The 24,489-nt window shown below is 32.8% G+C and overlaps 1 protein-coding gene across 3 annotated transcripts in view; it reads left to right on the forward strand.

The window, feature by feature from the left end:
- Window positions 1-24,364, forward strand: part of LOC143049968 (furin-like protease kpc-1) — a 47,646-nt gene extending 23,282 nt beyond the window's left edge. The window contains exons 6-15 of one of the 3 annotated variants that reach the window (XM_076223750.1): window positions 7,026-7,093; window positions 7,874-7,962; window positions 13,184-13,365; window positions 14,306-14,509; window positions 16,184-16,284; window positions 18,979-19,097; window positions 20,741-20,858; window positions 21,932-22,245; window positions 22,918-22,995; window positions 24,238-24,364. In XM_076223750.1, coding sequence (XP_076079865.1) covers window positions 7,026-7,093; window positions 7,874-7,962; window positions 13,184-13,365; window positions 14,306-14,509; window positions 16,184-16,284; window positions 18,979-19,097; window positions 20,741-20,858; window positions 21,932-22,245; window positions 22,918-22,979 — 1,257 coding nt within the window. In that variant the 3' untranslated portion in view covers window positions 22,980-22,995; window positions 24,238-24,364. Of the gene's footprint in view, window positions 1-1,074; window positions 1,202-7,025; window positions 7,094-7,873; window positions 7,963-13,183; window positions 13,366-14,305; window positions 14,510-16,183; window positions 16,285-18,978; window positions 19,098-20,740; window positions 20,859-21,931; window positions 22,246-22,917; window positions 22,996-24,237 lie in introns of those variants that run through there. The other 2 variants (XM_076223749.1, XM_076223748.1) reach the window with 2 other exon arrangements.
- Window positions 24,365-24,489: the final 125 nt, after the last annotated feature.

Here is a 24,489-nt window from a genome sequence, read left to right on the forward strand (position 1 = left end):
ATAAATAAATTCAATCACAATGGTGAAGGCTTAAGGAATTAAGGGACAGATCCATAAAAAAACATTTTGTAACTTTAATCATTTGGATACGAACCGAGAATTATACACTCGTAAAAACACACGCATCATGATTTTTTGACACGACGTTGTCGGTTTCACTTCTAATTATGAGGGTTTTTTTTGTACCTTGATATATGCCGCCTCTTTTAATACTGTCTACAAACCTAATCGCATCTGTTTGTTTGGAGTTACTGCCTGCAATTTCTTCAGTTCCATTTTTATTTAAGTTTTTGTTATTCTCAAGTGTCTTGTTCAATATATCTGCCGAGAAATAATAGAAATAAAGTTATGATGCTACTAACATATCTAGAACCTGAATACTTCTCTCGTTATTGCGGATCATAATCACACTACATAAGACCTAAAGCGTATTGTATTGCGGAGGGTTGTTTGTCCTTTTTGATTTTGGTCGTAGTTTTGTCTGTAGGTCCTTTCGTTTGTGATTTTGTTTCCTTCTTGTGGTAACTTTTTACTTTCTCTTCATGATTTGTTAACGCAAATCTCGTTGTATTTGAGAGTAAAGGCTTCTAGGATAAACTATGATTGTTGTTCATAAGAGGAATAATCCCCTTTTCCCCAAATGTGACCAAACGAACTATACTTTTCAACGGGTTTATATTTTAACAACAAGACAACGGGTGTCATATATGGTGCAGGATCTGCTTACAATCCCGGAGCACCATAAATTACCCCAAATTTTAGAGGGGTTCGTGTTGCTCAGTCTTGACTTTTCTATGTGTTTTGTGTACTGTTTTTTTTGTCTGTCATTCTTTTTCTTTAAAGCCATGTCGTTTTATTTTCGATTTATGAGTTTGCATGTCCCTTTGGTATCTTTTCCATCTCCTAAAAATCTAAAGATTTGTTTTTTAAATGATAAGCAATTAAGCGCAGCTGGTATTTTGCTATTGTTTTGCATCGTCTCAAATCAGTCTTGAGTCTTAGGCAAATCATCCTGTAATACATTTCATATAATTGGATTATGTATACCTAAATTTCTTCTTTGTTTCATTTCAGGTGTATTTGTCAACTGAATTTCACAGTGGTTCAATCGTCAAATGATTAGACATTACTTAAATATTCATAAAAAAAAACATATTTGTTATAGGATTTCCAGATTAATAAAATTTTGTTATTTATTATGTATGACATGTATGCAATTAACAACCTTGCGGAGTAATATCAGTCAGGTATATTTTCCTGCGTTTGATGCACCACTTTTTGAAGACATATATGGGAAAAAATCTCTTTTTCTGCAATTAACTTCTGAAAATATGTTGACCTCTTGTCGAAGAAGATTTGAAATAAGACGTGTCTATGCACGATGTATATAATTATGCTTAAGTGTCTTAATATGACGTGAAAAAGGTCAAACTTTGATTGGTTATATATTTGTCATTAGAGGTATTGTGGTTAGTTGTCTCACTGATACTCATAAAAAATCTCTTTTTTTTCCCTACTACTTCAAAACTAGATAACGATAACGAATACGAGAAAAGTGAGGGTGTGGATGAGGCTGCAACATGTTATGAATCTGTACAAAACATTACATTCATATTTCTGTCTCTGTTCCTGATCGTAGGTTCTGTGACAGCAAATTAGTTCTACTTCACATCTATATTTGTGGTGAAAACGTTTATATATATATATATAATTTTACTGAGAATAAACATAGGGTTCCCCATTATAATCACGTAGAAATAATTATGTATTGTCTACAATCTGTTTTCTTTTGTAAATAAGGTTACAAAATCGCTTGAATGAAATGAAATCATGGTTTATGTTAATAAAGGTGTCAGACCACCAATTCAAATCCCCTCTATAATCAAACGTTTTGTTTTCAATTTGAACAGCTTTCTGAATATTTAACCTGTCTTATGGTTGTGGCCTGTTATCTCTTTCTTACATGAAAAGATATTGCTCGTATCACACTGCACGACTGCATGGAGTGTGATACGAAAATATGGGTTTATATCTGATAGGCTTATTTTGTACAGCATCATAAGACGATATTACCGCATTTCCATTTGTTATTCAATATGACATTGATGATTATCAAGATTACGACGATGACCTCTTTGTCCAAAGCAACGGACATATTTGATTTCTTCAATAATATTCAAACCACAAACACTTTACAACTGACAATCTTCTTTTTTTTTTTTTTCTTTGTCAAATTTTTCTGAAGTATACAAAAAGTCTTCAAATGTCAGATTTTAATGTTTGTCATCGGTAAAGAACATCGGTAAAACGTGCAAAAGACTTGATACCAACTCTCGTTATTTAATTCAAGTAGTGATAATAAACTTCGTTTCTTATTATATTAATATTAAATAACTCCAGTTGATATCAAGCGATATGCCATTTTCGCTCGTTATGTACCGAATTGTATATGTGTCATCTGTCTATTTGTCAATTTACAACCAATGTTGAAAGTCTTCGGAAGTCATATGGGACTAGAATCAACTCTTGTTTTTCTGGAATTTTTATATAAGTACCAATAGAAAACAAAGGATATTGGTTTTCCTACCCATGACACAAAATCAGTATTTACATTTACTACCATATCTAACGCCTGTACCCTGTCAGATTATCTTGACTGTAAATTGTTCATTACAGTTTAACTTGAATTTAACGACTGTTTCAGGGTGTTGGTTTTGATGGATATTGATGTACTAAACTATTAGATGTAAACTCACCGTCGAAATCGGTTAGTGTATATGTATCTTCCATTTCCTTTTTATGTTCTGGCCAATGTCTTGCTTTAATCCCGATATAATTTGTTTATATTTCAAATAAAAACGAATAAATGGAAATCAGGAGGTTGTCGTTGAAATAAGCTTTGATTATGAATATACACTCAAAATGAAGGCTGCTTGCATTGTCTTGCTACACATTTCATAAAGGTACAGCATTTTACAATAGATCAGTTTACTTTTAATTGAAAAATATTATAACGATATAAACAATTGACAGATAAACTCATCATAGATACCAGGATAAAAATTTATATTTACGCCAGACGCGCGTTTCGTCTACAAAAGACTCATCAGTCACGATCGAATCAAAAAATGTTTTAACGGCCAAATAGAGTACGAAGTTGCAGAGCATTGATCGAGGACCAAAAATTCATAAAAGTTTTGCCAAATACAGCCAAGGTAATCTATGCCTGAGGTAGAAAAGTCTTAGTTTTTTTCAAGTTTTGTTAACAGTTAATTTATAAATATGAACATATCAATGATGACTCAAGTCAACACAGAAGTGCTGACTACTAGGCTGGTGATACCCTGATAACTCAAGTCAACACAGAAGTGCTGACTACTGGGCTGGTGATACCCTCGGTGAAATAAATCTCCACCAGCAGTGGCATCGACTCAGTGGTTGCAAATAAACTCATCATAGTTTGAACATCAATTGTCAACTCTATTTAATCTTCTATATATGCTCTCTTAGTGATTAGTCCGATTTATTATAAAGAATTCTAGTACCTGGTATTACACAAATTAATGGAACTCGATACTTTTGAGAATCCTGTATCGGACTCTAACCCGAATTAGTTTTTTCTCAATCGGTTTGTGACTTTTGAACAGTGGTATACTACTGTTGCCTTTATCAATTGGAAATATCAGAGACAATATTTTTATATTCATTCGATTAGACATTTGTAATAACCATTTAAACATATTGGGTTTCTTGGCTCACTGCTAGAAATTGATGCAGGTACCAAGCAGCGATGCAGACATTTATTATCATTGCGTGCTTGTCTTTTTTTTTGGACAACATCTCAACGTCGTTTAGTATTTTGTTCAGTTTTATTCGAGTTTTTTTACCCTGCGTTCAGATCATGACTTTTGTAAGTAGACAGCTTACAAATAAGTTATAGGGTTAAGCATTCGTAATGGAAAAGTTGAAGTAATTCTTTAGGGAATGTTTTTGGATTTAATCGCTGAATTCCTGGCTATTTTGGATTTTTGTTTCATTTCAGAATAAACACTACCCTTTATTAAGGTGTGTACGAAGAGTTTTATCAAATAACTCTCATAAGAAACTATTGGCAAAGAATTGAAGAGACAAAATGATTGAGCAAAAAATCGTAATTAGCCCAGGATGTATATATGCTTAAAAAGGGATTCTTTACAAATCCAAAGTCAAGAGTCATCATCACCGAATATGCATAAGGTCAACTTTGCCTAAGGGGGCTTACTACATATATGATTTAGAATATGTTGCACATTTTCCTTAGTCCATGTCATCATCGATTACATATGTTTGTGTTCCTCATTTTTTTTTTTAGCAATAAATATTGTGTTTGGTGGTAAATGTGTTATTTGTTTGGGTTTTGTTGTTGTTGTTGGTTTTTTTAACCTTGGTGTTGCTTTTTCAATGCATCGTCAATATATTTTTTTAAATGATTAATACATGCATGTTATTTTATACATTTTATTAAATAAACATTTATGCATATAAATATAAAAAAGAAGACATGGTATGATTGTCAATGAGACAACTCTCTACAAGAGACTAGCAGTTCTTTTGACTTTTCGTCAGCAAATACGCAAATCAACTACACAGAAACACGTTATAAAGCTGTAGTTTTTCTTCAATTTGAATTTCAATTGATTCTTTCATATCTCAATCTGTGTTCACGTCTGCTAAAACCTGCCAAACATAGTTCACAACGCTCAACCTGAAAGAAAACGATATCTTTTATAGCACAGAATTTTATTTTTTTTATTTTATCGATTCTTTACATTTGGGTTTTTACAATTGAACCGAGACAGCAAACGGATAATATAAATAAAATGGAAAAGATAGAAACCGTTTGTAAGCGGAACAACTAGAGGCAGAAAACAAAAACCAATCTACAATTACAAAAAAACACGTTACATGATTTATATAATCTTTGAATGATCTTCATAATGATCTACGAGTCACATTAACGAACTGTACCTGACTATATGTACATATATACATACAACTCGTCTAATCATCAACCCAACAATGTTAGATCTATAGATTTGCTTTCGCAATGCTAACGAGATATCGTGACACCAAATCGCCTGCACTGTAACATGTGCGCTAGACCACACGACCACCTGGGCTTCTATGCAACTCTAAATTAAAAACTGCGTCCAAATTTCTCATGTCACTGCAATACTTGTATTGCAGTTTGTTAGATGTGTAAATGATTTTTATGGCAAACGAATTCGAATGAAGATTTAATAGTTCCCTCTTTTATTGTCTATTCGTGTATCAATTGCATACGTACATGTGACCTCTAAAACAACAAACTTATTTACCTTCTTTTGTAAATAAGAACAATTCCTCACCACTTGTTGACCACATATTACCAGGTCAATGGCATTAATATGGCAATCTAAAAACGAAATCATAACTTTGCACATGTTAAATTTAGATGTAACTTGTGAATGATAAAAATAACTTTTTTTAGCTAAACATCTCACCTACATGACAGCCGCATTCAATTTCATTATATTGACAACGATGTGTGAACAAAACAAATATAAAGTAAAGTGAATTATGAATGATGAAATTATTTTGTTTTCAAAAATGTGCCTTCAAATTTATAAATCGTTCACCAATATATTTTATCTCCGTCACCATCAATTGAATACTACTAGTGACGCGAAACAGCGATACTCTGTATAACTCGTCTTTTCTCATAATAAAAGTTTATTAACTATCGTTTAGTCGTTTATTTCAAAATTTGGTAAACACCCTTCAATGTTATTTAGTTGTATTTAATTATATTTGTTTAGAAGGTAACACATGAGTAAATTATGTTACTTTTACGTATATTTATACATCTTGTGAAGACCGTGCTTTGGTCTATAACTTTTTTCTTTTAAAAAGTGTAATTTGGATGGAGAGATGTCTTATTGGCACTCACACCACATCTCATTATATCTATTTCGTCGCAGTTTTTGATATATTGTCTATTATTTCGTTGCCTTCCAAATGATTTCTTAATTCATTTGGAATTGTTTATATGATTCCTTTCTCTATCTGTTTGTATAAGGATATCTTATCCTTTACTACTATAATGAGTTGGTAATTTTTATATCTTTATTGTTGTTTTTATTATTAGTAGTGTTACTATTCAATTTATAATATTTTGATATTAGTCAAACACTAACTCACCACATTTGCCGTTGCTTCTACAGACAAGAATAAGCATTATAAATACCACTATTCCAGATTGTAACAACTTCATATTTGCAAATAAATTGGACTGTTAAATTCATTTTGCAGCATCTGATTTTTATACTGTTCAAACAACCTACACATTTATTTAACCCTGTTTGGAACTTCAAATTTTGAAGCCTCAAAAATGTACATGTTATCTAAAAAAAGTCTTTGAACGGACATATGGTAAGGTATGCGATCCATGACTGTTTCAGATTTGTAAATATACAATTGTTTTCCAAACCACTAATGTAGTAGGTGCTGGAATAGCCGGAATAACAACACGTGTTAATTTACTAAATGAAATTATGGTTATTCAATTGCAAATAAAACCAAATCTGGGTCAAGTACTTTACAATAGATTATGAAATTACTCTCATAACCACACTACTTCCGAAAATAACGTTTTAGAAAATCTTTATTACACAAATAAACATTAATCAAATTGACGAAAAGGACCGCATATTAAAGGAACCAAATATTAAATGATTAATACCGATCAGTGGTATTTATTTTAAACTATAAATAGTTTTTTTGAAATAGATTTTTTATGATTATGAAGTGGTGGCAATACGAATACGAATGCAAAACCATATATAATTTTTAAAGGATAGCCTTATATGTTGCAATGTGTAATAAAAGTATCTTATTGGTACTTATCGTTACTTATGGTATTTTATCGTATCTTACTTTGTCCTGTCTTGTCTTGTCATATTTGTTTCTAATCTTTTTTTTTTTACATTTTGAAATTATTTTTGTAGGATGAATCAAGTTCATATGATTATTACAACGATGACGACGACCCTAATCCTTCGGATTCAGCTATGTAGTAAGATGATAAATACATATACATAAGTCATGTCGAAGAAAGAAATCAGCTAAACAAAAACAAAAACAAGCCTTGTTTTAAAAAAAACTTTACAGTACCTCTTATGGTTAGGATCAAAGGGAGTTACTGCTTAAAAGATATAAAGGACAACAAATAATTAATTTACAGAAAGACATAAGAATAAAATAAGATAATAATGATGACTCTTATCTGGACCCTCTTTAAGGGAAAAGTAAAAAAAGGGGGACGTTACTAATGTGAATTTAAGAAAAAAGAAACAGAAGTAACACAAGACTGACTAGTCCATAGGTAACACGACAAGGACAGACAACTCCAGGGGTAATACGACAGGGCCAGACAACTCTATGGTTAAAACGACAGCTAATGGATAGTAAAACAAAATATTCAGTATAATAAATTAAATGATACAGAGCTGAGAGTGTGATAGTCCAGATTATTAACCTTCAAAAAAACATTGTCAATCTTGGCTTCGACTCCAGTTGACAAGTTTTCCCGGGGTAACAATCTGTTTCTCCCCCTTTCAGTTATGTGCTATGTAAGAGCGATCTACAGATTAGCATCAAGAAAAAAAATAAAAATAAGGAGATGATGTATGAATATCAATGAGACAACTATTCTGAAGCTTCGGAACTGCGATGCAGCACCTCATTTAATACTAGTTGTTCATGTTATTAAATAATACAAATTCGATGCTTCATTCAATTCTAAGTCTTACTAGTTTGGTGACGCATGACTAAATGATGTTATGTATTCTTTCAGTCACGGAACATCGGTTGCGGGTATTATAGGTGCAACAAAGGGGAATGACTATTGTGCTGTTGGTGTTGCATATAATGCGACACTAATAGGTAAGCATACTTAAGATTTATTTTGACTATCATCTATCTAAATTACTTTTCGTAATAGTTACTTAGTAACATTAAAATACATTCTCAATGAAAGTCATGTATAATTTGTCATTGAGCGTTGATCGTATATCTATCCATCATTGCGGTGTAAATTTTAAATCTATTAAATTTTAGTAGTTCGTTTGTAATTGTAAATGATAAAAAAAATCATTTTGTGGTAGAGCGTCACATGTTGACCGGCCATTCATTAAATACACAGCTTATACAAGGGTAATCGTTCTTGACATCACAATAGTAGTTTTAGATTTTGCAAGTACCTTAACTCTTATATGCAGGCTCTTTAATCAGTTTCTTTTTTATTTACTAAAGCTTTTGTCCAAAATATAAAAAATATAGAATATATAAAGGGAAAACATTGTTTATTTTTTATGCACGCTTAAGTTGTTTTTGTTGTCAATTTCGGAAAAAAAACAAGTCACAAACCTTGTTCCTCCAGAACTGTACTGACTCACAATTTGTTATTAAATAGGTTTTCACTTATCACGATTTATATTATATTATAACAAGTTTGGACACATATCAGTGTGGATAATATATTTGAATGTTTGACAGTGTTTTCTGACAAAAAGAGTTCTCTGGTAGTATATGTCAGTATGATATTGTTCTATTTTATGTCATTATGATATATTTCTATTATGAATTACAAAATACGTTGAACCATTAAGGTCAAAATCATTCAATCGCGTATTGGAATTAACTATTTCACTGTGTCTAAACCACACCGGCAAAATTTGTTCGGACTCGATGGTATCTAACATCCGGCACAATGACGGAACATTAATAGACAGAAGAAAGCTAGGTTTCTCCTTATTTTCTTATTTTTTTTTTATGATATCGAAGAATATATATACATATACAATTATTTTCTATTGTGATATGCAATATTTTCTACAACCGTTCTATATTAACGAAGAAATAAGTCAAAATGCATGTCAAAATGACGAATTGAGTGAACCTTGCCTCGAAATTGTTTAATTTCTCGTTAAATTGTTCACATTGTACGGAAAGAAAGGTACGGGAAGATAGATATTGACACGGAGATTGCAAATTTAGTTATTATGAGCATCTCCATAATTGTATCTCTGTGTATGGAACGAAAGAAATGGGTCATGTCAAAATGGAACTGGCCGGTTTTGTCAATGTATACAACCCGGTTTCGTCATAGATTTCAAAATGCATAACCCGGTTTGGTCAAATAAAAAAAATCATAATCGCATTACATTATAATTGATTATTTAACTTCAGCGTTCAAAAGGAGTTTTGTGGGTCGTTGGAAAACAAGTTCGTTCACCGGACAACGGCTTATTATTTATATGAGTCTCAGATTCAAATAAATAATAAGCAAAAATTGAATTCCTACTCTTATAGAACACAAATATTTTAATTTACTTTGCATTCCGAAATTTTTTAACAGCATATTGAGATTAAAGCTCTCTAAATATGCGTTTTCTATATGAGTTATGGGAAAATATGTTGAACATGTTTAAACTTGAAATTAAAGTTTACGGTCTTAAAAATCGAAATACACAATTGATATGTGATTTTCTCGCACAAAAGGATGGACACCTTTATAGTAATCTAATCATTCTATGTATGTAATCTTTTCTACAATCGTTAAAAATAAATCTTCTTAAGGATAAACGTTGATAATAAGACAACTGTATATGCATGCTTAATCGACATAGAAAATGAATGTAGGATTACAACTACCATGCATTAAAATAATTTTTTTTATCCCTTATTGTAACTATACTGCTATGTCCAAATTAGTATAATAGTCTCAGGTCATCGACAAAATTCAATAATAATTATTTTGTTAACATTACTAAAAAAAAACGAGTCTGTACTGTCGCCGTTGTGTTATGATGATCGTACACTGACGTTGGTCAATATATTTTGACAATATATACGGACAGACGGATTCAGTTTATTTCAAAGTGGACGTAATTCGAACAACTTTTACATACCGCCGAGCGTAGCGAGTCGAACAATATTTTGATTATTTTTTGCTTTACAAAATCGTTAAATACAGGAATCAATATAGTTTTGGCAACCAAAGGTGGGGTCGGGGCGTGCAACCTATACGTCATCTAGATTCGCCACTTATCTTATAAAGTGTATACCGAATTAAAATATTGTAAGAAATGAGAAAACAGGGACACCCGGGAAATCGGATTATGTGAGTTGGATTATGTTTATTATAATAAATGCCGAATATCAAGTTCTTTTTATCGATTTCTATACATTTTTTTTCAAATATATATAAAAGTTATATAGCAAAAATGATAAGGCAGACAAATATACAAATAAATCGACTTGTCCGATATCCTAATAAAACTTATTGACCTTTAATTACGAGTTTTTTTTTCTTCATTTCTTTGCGTTTTTACACGCCCGTCCCAATTTTGACAGGACGTATAATTGTATACACCCGTCTGTCCGTCCGTCCGTCCTCCCAACCGTCCGTTCCTCCATCTATCAGTCATTCGGTCCGTCCGTCTGTCCGTCTATCTATCCGTCTGTCCAGCATAAACATGTCGCACCGTAACTTCAGGACAGCTTATCTTAATAAAAAAAACAACAGATTATTTAAAAATGTCTATCAACATGAAAAGTTCATACAAATTCCAAGCGACAACAACCCGACCATAGAGCAGAAAACAGCCGAAGGCCACAATGGGTCTTCAATGAAGCGAGAAACTCCTGCATCCGGTGGCGTCCTTTTAGCTGGCCCCTTAATAAATATTTATACTAGTTCAGTGATAGTGGACTTCATAGTAAACTGCGAATACATGTATATTTATTATATTTAAGGGATAATTTTAACTATGATACAAGTTTTGGCACACATCGCGCATTTACTATACAGGCTCTGTCATCGGACGAGTTAAGGTTTTTTCATCATTTTTTATTATTTGTACTTTTGTTGTACTGTTTGTGTTAGCGACAACACTTTGACTCAGTCCATTCCCGAATCACACGCTTGTAATTCCATGGTTGTCTTTGGTTGCTTTATACCATATGCGTTTTGAACATAAAATAGGCAGGTAGTTTTCTTGTTTGAATTGTTTTACATTTATAATTTAGGGCCCTGTTATAGCTTGCTTTCATGCAGTTTGTGTGTTTTTCTCATTGTTTAAGGCATACGCTGACCTAAACTTGATTAATTCAACATAATGTTTGTGTCTAAAAGAAAGTTGTCTCATTGTCAATATTTATGGGATCAGTGGCTACCGTCACTTCTTCTTAATAAGACCTAGATATAAATGACGGTCATGTTTTGCAAACCAACTTTTATTCACATTGAAAATACAAAACTGTCAGATATTGTTTTCGAAAGTTATCTTGAAGTTTCAATTGAATTTGAACTGTACAAAAAATGAATTTGAACTGTAAAAATAATGTGAAAAGCATGCCTATGAAAATAAATGTGCCTACCAGAAACGGGGAGAAAGTTACAAATCTCACTGCTATGTTATGGATGCTTAAGTGTGAAAACTCTCTTTAGTGCGCAAGTAACACAGTATATATAGTACCAGAAAATCTGGCAGGACTGCATGCATGATTAATTTGTGCAGTACAGTATAGACTATAGTCGGTTTGGGACTGTTCGTCAATAATTGAATGCATAAATGTATTAATAATTGATAGTAAATATTGTAAACTAAGTGTATATAATATAGTATAGTAAATTAAAATTATGGCACAATCAAAACACATCCTTTTATTTTTCATCTTTACATACTAATATTATAAACAAAGAAAATATAATAATGTTACAAAATAATTAGATACCAGTGTTTGCTATTCTGTATTTATATTCCATTTAAAATTAGTTTGAAGTTAAGTGAAATAAGGGATACGCCTTTCATTAGGAAAATGTGTATTATCATAATTATGTCCAAAAGTGCCCGTTTAAAATAGATTTTAACACGCCAAGTTTACTTTACAATAAATATATATTTAAATTCCCGAAAGACAATGTTCAGATCCGTGCCAAAGTTTCTTTTCGTAAATTGTTTGTTCAAAAAAAAACAAAAAAACCGGGTTATATAAATAGACGAAACCGGGTGATTGTGTAGTAACAACATTGACGAAACCGGTTTATTTTAATTTGACATGACCCTTTTCTTTCGTTGCATACAGAGAAATACAATTATTGAGATGCTCATAATAACTAAATTTGCAATCTCCGTGTCAATATCTATCTTTCCGTACCTTTCTTTCCGTACAATGTGAACAATTTAACGAGAAATTAAACATTATCGAGGCAAGGTTCACTCAATTCGTCATTTTGACATGCATTTTGACTTATTTCTTCGTTAATATAGAACGGTTGTAGAAAATATTGCATATCACAATAGAAAATAGTTGTATATGTATATATATTCTTCGATATCATAAAAAAAATAAGAAAATAAGGAGAAACCTAGCTTTCTTCTGTCTAATAATGTTCCGTCATTGTGCCGGATGTTATATACCATCGAGTCCGAACAAATTTTGCCGGTGTGGTTTAGACACAGTGTATTTGTGGATTCTTATAAATTCTATATATAACTTTTGGACTGTTTTCAATCTCGGTCTATTTCTGAAATTTATTCTTACATACTTTTGATTTTTTAACCCTATATGCTAACATTGCCTATGTAAAATTTAAAATTGTTTGTATGCACATTGAACGACAAAATAAAATTGTCTGACGTCAGACACACAAATCAATGAATGTGTTTGTAGATGTTTTAGTGTTGTGTTAAATTGTTCCTTTTAAAATTGTTATACGATGATGACTGATGTACATATATTTTGACTATTTTATTTATTGTGTCTGTTTAGTTAACGCATCAATGAGAATGTAACGGAATTTGATGAGACTGTCATCAAAGTGAGAGGGTTAGCGCTATAAAACCAGATTTGATCCACCATTTTCTACATTTGAAAATGCCTGTACCACGTCAGGAATATGACAGTTCTTGTCCTTTCGTTTTTGATGCGTTTAGTTATTTGATTTTGCCATGTGATTATGGACTTTCCGAATTGATTTTCCTCTTAGTTCAGTATTTTTGTGATTTTACTTCTTATAACTAAGAAATAAGGGCTATGGAGATGTCTTTTTTATTGATTTTATTTAGTTTCAAATTTACATTCTTTAAATATTTTTCAGCTATTGGTTTACTAGGCTTGAATAGCGGTAATCGTTTAACAGAGTCGCAACAAGCCCAGGCAATATCTCATATGTCCGATACAATTGATATTTACTGTAATAGCTACGGCCCAACTGGAAAATATAGTTACTCAACATTAGGTTTATTGTGCCGAACAGCCTATGAAAACAATGCAAAATATGTAAGTTAATTCATATCTTTTATGTTTGATACAGGGGCGGATCCAGAAACTTTCATAAATGGAGGTCCACTGACTGGCTAAGAGGGGACCCCCATTTATGAAAGTTTCTCCAACAAAAGGGGGCGGGCCTCCTAAAAAACCCTCTAAATCCGACTGTCTGATACAATTGACATTTACTGTATTAATTTCAGGGACTAATTTTCGGCTCTCCCGTTATATTATTTTCGAGAATGGTCTTGAGAAACTATGATAGTCCGACGGAAGGGGACGGTAAATGGCTGGCCCGTGTTAAGATAGAGCAATTACTTTTGCACGTAAAAGACACCCTTGTTGATTATGAAAAAGAGCAGGCTAATGCCGCTACAATGCAGCTCTCGCACCCGCAAAGTGGAAAAAAATTGTTATAAATTGTAATAACTTGTTTCCAAATTCATTATAAATAGATATGTTTGAATTAAACTAAGGTAAATTAAATGCATAATACTGATTACACGCGTTTAAAATAACACCTAACATCAGAATAAAGAAGCGACTGCTTAAAAGGACCAAAGCATACTAAAATTTGTTATTTTCGTTATTATCGTATTCTAGAATGGTCAAGTTGGAAGTGTAAAATTTTAAAACGGAAAATAAAAAATTGTTTTGCTTTCATGATCGATGGTCTTGATTTTACATCGATACAGATAAGACATAATTAGTACAAACACAACACAACACATACCGGAGTAAACTCAATTCCTACTGAACTAGTGATACAGAAAGGACAATTGAAGAACCAACTTAGAAATTCAATTTCAAAGGCAAAAAATAAAAGTTAGTTACTAGTAATTGAATTGAGTGTTGAAGATCGTCAACGATATCGTACCTGGTGATCCGTGTGATAACATCATACACCTTTATCTTTCTATGATAAACACAGTATTTTCTTTTCTTATTCCAGGGCAGACAAGGCAAAGGTAACATATATGTTTTTTCAGCAGGAAATGGTGGCTCCATTGCAACACCCAATACCAAGTCCCATCATAACACGATTTATACTATCGGTATACAAAGCGTTGGATACGACTCCGTTGCTAGGTATGGAGAAATAGGATCCTCGATAATGGCCAGTGCTTATGGAGGAAGCGTTTTTGACAGATTAATGGTAAATATAAAATACAAAGGCAGTACTAGTTTTCTGTGTAAAACATTGTTTAATTTGGTATTTTTCAATAGAAATAATATAAACTTTGAAACATGCTACACGTACGATAGTCGATGTTGTATTTCTCACTGTCAGGAATACGATTATTTTTGTCTTATCACTCGCTCAATCTTAAAAAAAATCAAAAGTGGCGATATCAAAAGAAGAAACAGACAGGTAATGAGCTATTTGAACGAAATGAAAATATAAAAAAAATACCAAATTCATCATAAGTAACTTTGCATGAGGGAGTAAGTTACCTTAAGAAGTATAATTATAAAACATGTCATTGCCTAAGAAGTATAATTATAAAACATGTCATTGCCTAAGAAGTATAATTATAAAACATGTCATTGCCTAAGAAGTATAATTATAAAACAAGTCATTGCCTAAGAAGTATAATTATAAAACATGTCATTGCCTAAGAAGTATAATTATAAAACATGTCATTGCCTAAGAAGTATAATTATAAAACAAGTCATTGCCTAAGAAGTATAATTATAAAACAAGTCATTGCCTAAGAAGTATAATTATAAAACAAGTCATTGCCTACAAAAGAGAGGCGAAAGATAACAATGGGACATTTAAGGAGGTAGACCTAGGTTAAGGGAAATAACTCTTAAAATCATCAGTACGTTTATGTCAACCATTTTCAAAAACATATTCTAATCTTCTAGGTTACATAGACTATTTTCAATCTGTTTCAGGTAAATGCTTAAAATACATTGATGAAACTTGACTTTTACAAACGCATAACTGATTTAAAGAGTTATCTCCCTGAACCAAGGTCTACCCCCTTAAACTCAATAGTCTAAAACAAGGTAAAAATGTCATGACAAAAAAAAAACCGGGAAACGATCATAAGACAAACTACAGTATACAAAACACAACCCAGAAAACTGAAGACTGAGCAACATGAACCCTACCATAAATCGAGGTTTATATCAAATGTAAGAATCTACTTATCTAATATAGTTTGGAAAGGTAGCACACACTACAGAACAGATTTTTTAAAACGGGAAAAACCGTTAACTGCAAAATTTTAACCTCTGTGCAAAACTCATAAAGCATCTCTGATACTCAAAATAAAATATGATGTTTAGTTTAAATATATTTATCTATAGTGGATTGGGAAACAAGTTATTGCAACTTATATTAATTCCTTTCCACTTTGCGGGTGCGAGTGCTGGATTGTAGCGGCATTAGCTTGCTCTTTTTCGAAATCTACAAGGGTGTCTTTTACGTGCAAGAGATATGGCTCACTCTTAACAGAGATCACCCATTTATTGTCCTCTTCCGATGGACTATTATCGTTTCACAAAGACCATACTCGCAAATGGTGTCAAGGGAGAGCCGAAAATTCTGTCCCTGCAATTTTTATCCCGGAAGAGGAATCAAAGCGTAACATGATGTAATGTATGAAAACCAGAATGAGACTGATGCAGTGACAGGTCATCTTCTCCTGCATTCAGTCCATCAGAATTTAAACTCAGTCAGATATTTCACGAGAAGGAATATGTTAAAATTAATAGGAATATCTTAAAATTGATGAATTTACCGATCAGATAATCATACACGCCGAACCATTCAAAAGTTAAACCTTATTTTTAACGAGATGTATTTTAACTTTTACAGACTTCAACTACTATAAACTCGAGGTGTAGAGGTGGTTTACAAGGCACTTCTTTTTCTGGTCCAATTGCAGTAGGAATCATCGCACTGGCTTTAGAGGCAAAGTAAGTTAAAAGACAATTTTAAGAATGTGACGATGGCAGGGATCGCTCGATTTTGTTGTTGGAGTTTCGACGTTTGCTTTTATTTTAATTGTTTCTTCTTCCAGAAAAGGAGGAGGTATAATCCTAGCTACTTGTCAATCGTCTCTCCGCTGAGATTGCAGGGGTTGTTTTTTTTTGGACGGGTTGAACAAAACCAATTCCTACTGTAAGAATGAGGGTACTCCTTGGAAAGGGGGTACCTAAATTGTGAGATTAACTTGACTGTCATATATTTTTCCTCCACAAATTTCGACACTTCACAGCAAGATTTAAATAATGCGCTTGCTATGAAAGTAATTTTTAAGAACATTTTTTCATGATTTATCAATACTTGAACATTATAGTTATCAACGATTATAAAGATATTTATTTTGTATAATGATCCTCCAGGATGTTAAAACCATATTATTAAATGTCACTGAAAGATTGCACACGTTTAAGTTTTGCATCAGGTTCGTGGAATGATATCGTTTAGGAATTTTTCCTCCACTTTTCCAAACTTGGAAATTTCATACTTTTAAGAGAAAAAAATCAAAATATGATAAGGATCCGGAATATGGCAGTTGTTATCTTCAGTCCGTTCTATGTATGTTACTGTTTCCTTTTGTTGAACTTCAGGTTTCTGCTGTCCTGTTTTTAGCTCACCTGGCCCGAAGGGCCAAGTGAGTTTTTCCCATCACTTTGCGTCCGTCGTCCGTCGTCGTTGTTAACTTTTACAAAAATCTTCTCCTCTGAAACTACTGGTCCAAATTTAACCAAACTTGGCCACAATCATCATTGGGGTATCTAGTTTAAAAAATGTGTCCAGTGAACCGGCCAACCAACCAAGATGGCCGCCATAGCGCAAAATACAACATAGGGGTAAAATGCAGTTTTTGGCTTACAACTCAAAAACCAAAGCATTTAGAGCAAATCTGACAGGGTAAAATTGTTAATCAGATCAAGATCTATCTGTCCTGAAATTTTCAGATGAATTGGGCAACCCGTTGTTGGGTTGCTGCCCCTGAATTGTTAATTTTAAGGAAATTTTGCTGTTTTTGGTTATTATCTTGAATATTATTATAGATAGAGATAAACTGTATGCAGCAATAATGTTCAGCAAAGTAAGATTTACAAATAAGTCAACATGACCGAAATGGTCAGTTGACCCCTTTAGGAGTTATTGCCCTTTATAGTCAATCTTTAACCATTTTTCGTAAATCTTGATAATCTTTTAGAAAAATCTTCCCCTCTGAAACTACTGGGCCAAATTAAACCAAACTTGGCCATAATAATCATTGTGATATCTAGTTTTAAAAATGTGTCCGTTAAATCGGCCAACCAACAAAGATGGCCACCATGGCTAAAAATAGAACATAGGGGGTAAAATGCAGTTTTTGGCTTATAACTCAAAAACCAAAGCATTTAGAGCAAATCTGATCGGAGAAAATTGTTTATCAGGTCAAGATCTATCAGCCCTGAAATTTTCAGATGAATCGGACAACCTGTTGTTAGGTTCCTGCCCCTGAATTGGTAATTTTAAGGAAATTTTGCTGTTTTTGGTTATTACCTTGAATACTATAATAGATTGAGATAAACTGGAAACAGCAATAATGTTCAGCAAAGTAAGACCTAAAAATAAGTCAACACGACCAAAATGCTCCTGACTAAGGAGTTATTGCCCTTCATAGTCAATTTTTAACAATTTTCATAAAATTTGTAGATTTTCACAAACATTTTCCACTGAAACTACTGAGCCAAGTTCATTATAGATAGAGATAATTGTAAGCAGCAAGAATGTTAAGTAAAGTAAAATCTAAAAACACATCACCTTTACCAAAACATAATTTTGTCATGAATCCATCTGTGTCCTTTGTTGACCAAGGTGAGCGACACAGGCTCTTTAGAGCCTCTAGTTTTTTTATTAAAGCTGATGTGTTTTCTTCGATTTTAGTTTATTACCGGATTTATTTTTGTTAATCGAATTATGACTATTAGACAGTGGTGCACTATCGTTTCCTTTTTATGTTGTGATAATTTTGACTGCACTACCACCGGTCAAATCAATGGGTTTAATGCAGCGAGAAACTCCCGCTTTCGGAGGCGTTCTTCAGCTGGCCCCTACAAAAATATGTAATTCTAGTTCAGTAAAAGTGGACGTCAAACTAAACTCCGAATTATACACAAGAAATTAAAATTAGAAATCATACAAAACTAACAGAGGCCACAGGCTCCTGACTTTGGACAGGCGCAAAAATGCGGTGGAGTTAAAAATGTTTTTATACCTCCTGCCAATGTAGAAAAAACGCACGACAAAGCGCACAGTAAAAACTTAGTTTAAGAGAAGTCCGAGTCCGATCTCAGAAGAGGTAACAAGAGAAAATAAACAAAATGACAATAACGCATAAATAACAACAGACTACTAGCAGTTACTGACAAGCAAGCTCAACTGAACTGATTGAAAATTATGACTTCCATCATAATCATATCATGACTATGGATATCAGCCTCAATCCCTCCCGTTGGGGGTTAAGTATTATACCATCATAAAATATATGAGAAGAACATAACCCATGCCAACAACTGGTTTTAAAATAAATGTGTTTAATTCTGATGCAAAGACCCTATAAGTGAGTCAATGTTAAATCCTGATTCATTAAATCTTCCACTTTCTAGCAATGCACTGACCTGGAGAGATGTTCAGCATTTAATAGTTAGAACTTCTAAACCATACGGATTCAAGGATACCTTTGATATTGAGAACAAATGGCAACGTACTGGAGCAGGCTTGAGGGGTTTGTAGCTCTTATAAATAGTTATCAAAGGTACCAGGTTTTTATAGCCAATATATATAGGAAGATGTGGTGTGAGTGCCAATAAGACAACTCTCCATCCAAATAACAATTTAAAAAAAGTCAACCATTATAGGTCAATGTTTGGCCTTCAACACGGAGCCTTGGCTCACATTGAAGAACAAGCTATAAGGGGCCCCAAAATTACTAGTGTAAAACAATTCAAACGGGAAAACCAACGGTTTAATCTATATATAAAAAAATAGAGAAACGAGAAACGAGAAACACGTATAAATTACATAAACAAACGACAACTACTGTACATCAGATTCCTGGCTTAGGATAGGTGCAAACATTTGTAGCGGGATTAAACGTTTTAATGGATCCAAACGTTCTCCCTTTTTCTGAAACAATAGCATAACATCACAACATAGAAAAAAATAACTGTTTAGTGTCTAGAGATATCAGCTGTATTTCTAAGACGCTAAGAGACAGGTGTAATGCGAGCTTTAAAGCGATATCTGTATAGTATACAGGTACATCATAGAGATATCTGTAGGACTGTATCTATACAGTAAAACACACAATTGCAGGATAAAATTTGAAACGTCAGACGCGCGTTTCGTCTACATAAGACTCATCAGTGACGCTCAAAGTCTTTTTCTTTCTTATTGTATCATTTAATGCATGCATAACATTTTTATATCATGTTATGTTTACTAAAATGTAGTGGCGAAATAGGTAATATGTAATGAAATAATTAGTCATATGTGATGATAGATTCATTATTTTATCGTTAAATTATTCTTGTTGATTACTGGTTAGCTCACTGTTTCGTGGAATAAAAATCTGAATGTCGCAGTACTATCACTTTTATGACATAGTATGTGCGTTATATGTAGTTGAATATTTTATGCTATACAACTTCGTTCTTTATTTTGTTTTATAACAATTTTTGATTCGATCGTCACTGAGGAGTCTTTTGAAGACGAAACGCGCGTCTGGCGTTAATAAAAAATGTCAATCCTGGTATCTATGATGAGTTTATTTACTTATACAGTATACTAATAAAGTTTTTTTTGATTGACTCAATTCGGTCGTACTTTATTTGGCCTTTTTAACTTTTTTGGATTAGAGCGTCACTGATGAGTCTTTTGTAGACGAAACGCGCGTCTGGCGTATATATTAAATTGAGTCCTGGTATCTATGATGAGTTTATTTTCTCTAAAACTGAATTAGGTCTAAAGAACTTGTAAGTAATTTTGAGAGTTAAAGAGTGTTTAATAGTTTAAAATAATTCTATAAACTATAATGAGAAAAGCAAATACTAGTATAATATACCACAATAAACGGCATCCGCTCAATTACGGATTCCTGACTTAGGATAGACACATATAGAATGTAGTGAACGACGTATTTATGTTGTTTTTTCTAGTATCAAACCATCCCCCAAACCTGACATGTCAATGTGTCAATGCTTGCACCAAGTCATGAATATCGCCGTTGTTTTCATTTGTTCCATTGATTGATAGTGTTTGATTTAGTCAGTTTTTGTGGACTTTCCCTGTTTTTATGTTGCAATGACTACATCAATAATAGATGAATTTAAAATTGTATTTATCATGATTAAACTTTTTTTTAATTAGTTCATCACAAAATGGGCTTCGGTTTAATGAATGCTGAGGCTATGGTTAAGGGGGCAATAAAGTGGAAAACTGTTCCAGAACAACTAACTTGGCAATCACAAGTCAGCAGCCCAAACATGTAAGTAAAAGTTACAGGAGTTTAAACTAGCGTCGTGTAAGTAAAAGTTTCAGGACTATAGGTTGCATTTCTGTAAATATTGACAATGCAATTTCTCATAGGAACTCCTTTTACGGCTAAAACTGTACCACTTTTACTATGAAGTTTTGAAAAAAATCTTATCCTAGAATTGAAAGTTCATTGCACCACAATTTTTTTTCAAAGGTCAAAATATAGGGCTGTGCGGCATATTTTCAACGTTTATATGCCCTGAACTTCTCAGAGTTTAAACTAACACTAATTTTCTTAACTATCCCTACCTTGAATGAAAGGTTACCACAGATTTAAATGTAAACAATATGCACATGTATATTTATTGGTAACATTCCCAAGTTATTTCTTTTTGAGATGGAACACAGAGAGCATAACTGGGAACCAGTATGTAAACAAAATTAATTTTCTATGAATATTCAAGATCTCCCCAAAAGAGGCGTGTTTTGAGAAACAGCTGTATTTTACAAAGTGAAACCTTTAAACTTAACATCGTGTGATTACTATCACATTATATAATGTGCCCCACTCCCAAATTTCTTATTGTTGGTAAATTGAATATAAAGATGTAAGCTCGATTCCCGTAGTTTTTTTTACTTATATTTAGAAAGTTATGATTGCATACAATGTGTGGGCTTGTAGAGCAATTCGATGTGCAATTTTATTATTGAATAGAAAAAAAATAAACTATACCTAAAATAAAAAGTATTTGCATAGAAAACTAAACAATGAGCAACACGAACCCCACCAAAACTGGAGGTGGTCTCGAGTGCTCTAAATGCTTCGTACATGTGGCATCCGTTGTACTGCTGTTGTTTGTAAAAAACCCGATCATAAGTTTACCTCAATAGGTCACATTCGGTTAAAAGGGGACAGAATTGTTGTTACGACAAATGGAACATATTCGTTGTAATCTGAAACAGATATTCCAAATTTATCAATTGCCAATTTGTGATATTGGTACAGCGAAATTATACTTGTAATGATTTGTTTGAATTGATATGAAAATCACAGTATATGATAAATGTTCACTCTACTTGTAGGACACTAGAGGAAAGATCAAAAGCCAAAAATAAAATTGACGTCTCCCGTGACGATTGTCCAATCCGTCATTTAGAACATGTAATGGCTACAGTGAGCTTTGATTACTCACGCTGTAGAGGAGCAGTTGAAGTATACCTAATTTCTCCCAGTGGGACCAAAGTAGTTTTGCTTCCTAAACGATACACCGACGCGTTCTATACACACTCAACACCAGGCACCTTTACTTGGACTTACAAAGTTGTTCATTTATGGGGAGAAAATCCTATAGGAAAGTGGAAAGTTTTACTTAAAGTAGACAGCATGATTGTCAGTGGTATGTATCATTTGATTATTAAAACAATATCATAGGCGACATCTGTTGTTAGAAATTAAAATATCATACAAACGTTTAGATTCACAAACTTGATTAATTGTTAAATAGAATCGTTCATTTGAGCTTTTGAATTGTTATTATCAAGAACTTTCAAGAAGTAAAATAATGAATATACCGACTCCTTGGAAAATCCATATCGGAAAGTCCGTTATCAAATGACAAAATGAAAAGCTTAAACACATCAAACGAATGGACAAAAACTGTCATATTACTGACTTGATATAGGCATTTGTTTGTGTTAAAACGGTGCCTTAAACCTATTTTTATAGCTAATTTAACCTCTCACTTTTATGACAGCCGCATAAATTTCCATATTATTAACAACCCTGTGTGAACAAAACCAAATGCTCGACAATTTCAACTAATGGAACGTTCGTAAATATCTGGTTAAATGCTGATTGTGTATCGCCATTTGTGAAGAAAATGGTGTGGTAAACTTAGTTTTACAACTTCCAACAAAAGTATTTCTATTTGTTTAAGATACACTTAAATGCTAATCATTCCTTAGATGCAGGAACAACACACATTCACTCTGTACAGCGATATGTAAAAGTCATGATTCATCTAATTACCAACTTACAAACTTGTATTTAACATATTCGTCTTTTTCAGCGGAACTAAAGGAGTGGTATCTTACTCTCTATGGAACATCATCAAATCCGATAAAAGGATAAAAACCTCTCAGTCAAGGTAAAACTATTTTACTTTCTATATGGAAAATCATAAATTCCAATCAAAGTATAAACACATGTTTATCAAGGTAAAACTATCGTCGCAAGTATTAGTCTACTTAACATGTACCTTACATGTGTAGTGTTAGTAAAAGACATAGTATGCTTCAGAGATATTTTGTTATTTATAAATAAATTCAATCACAATGGTGAAGGCTTGAGGAATTAAGGGACAGATCCATAAAAAAACATTTTGTAACTTTAATCATTTGGATACGAACCGAGAATTATACACTCGTAAAAACACACGCATCATGATTTTTTGACACGACGTTGTCGGTTTCACTTCTAATTATGAGGGTTTTTTTGTACCTTGATATATGCCGCCTCTTTTAATACTGTCTACAAACCTAATCGCATCTGTTTGTTTGGAGTTACTGCCTGCAATTTCTTCAGTTCCATTTTTATTTAAGTTTTTTTTTTATTCTCAAGTGTCTTGTTCAATATATCTGCCGAGAAATAATAGAAATAAAGTTATGATGCTACTAACATATCTAGAACCTGAATACGTCTCTCGTTATTTCGGATCATAATCACACTACATAAGACCTAAAGCGTATTGTATTGCGGAGGGTTGTTTGTCCTTTTTGATTTTGGTCGTAGTTTTGTCTGTAGGTCCTTTCGTTTGTAATTTTGTTTCCGTCTTGTGGTAACTTTTTACTTTCTCTTTATGATTTGTTAAGGGTAATCTCGTTGTATTTGAGAGTAAAGGCTTCTAGGATAAACCATAAGTGTTGTTCATAAGAGGAATAATCCCCTTTTCCCCAAATGTGACCAAACGAACTATACTTTTCAACGGGTTTATAGTTTGACGAGCAAGACAACGGGTGTCACATATGGTGCAGGATCTGCTTACAATCCCGGAGCACCATAAGTTACCCCAAGTTTTAGAGGGGTTCGTGTTTCTCAGTCTTGACTTTTCTATGTGTTTTGTGTACTGTTTTTTGTCTGTCATTCTTTTTCTTTAAAGCCATGTCGTTTTATTTTCGATTTATGAGTTTGCATGTCCCTTTGGTATCTTTTCCATCTCCTAAAAATCCAAACATTTGTTTTTTAAATGATAAGCAATTAAGCGCAGCTGGTATTTTGCTATTGTTTTGCATCGTCTCAAATCAGTCTTGAGTCTTAAGCAAATCATCCTGTAATAAATTTCATATAATTGGATTATGTATACCTAACTTTCTTCTTTGTTTCATTTCAGGTGTATTTGTCAACTGAATTTCACAGTGGTTCAATCGTCAAATGATTAGACATTACTTAAATATTCATAAAAAAACATATTTGATATAGGATTTCCAGATTAATAAAATTTTGTTATTTATTATGTATGACATGTATGCAATTAACAACCTTGCGGAGTAATATCAGTCAGGTATATTTTCCTGCGTTTGATGCACCACTTTTTGAAGACATATATGGGAAAAAATCTCTTTTTCTGCAATTAACTTCTGAA

Source organism: Mytilus galloprovincialis, chromosome 10 (assembly GCF_965363235.1).
Source record: "Mytilus galloprovincialis chromosome 10, xbMytGall1.hap1.1, whole genome shotgun sequence".
Lineage (NCBI taxonomy): Eukaryota > Metazoa > Mollusca > Bivalvia > Mytilida > Mytilidae > Mytilus > Mytilus galloprovincialis.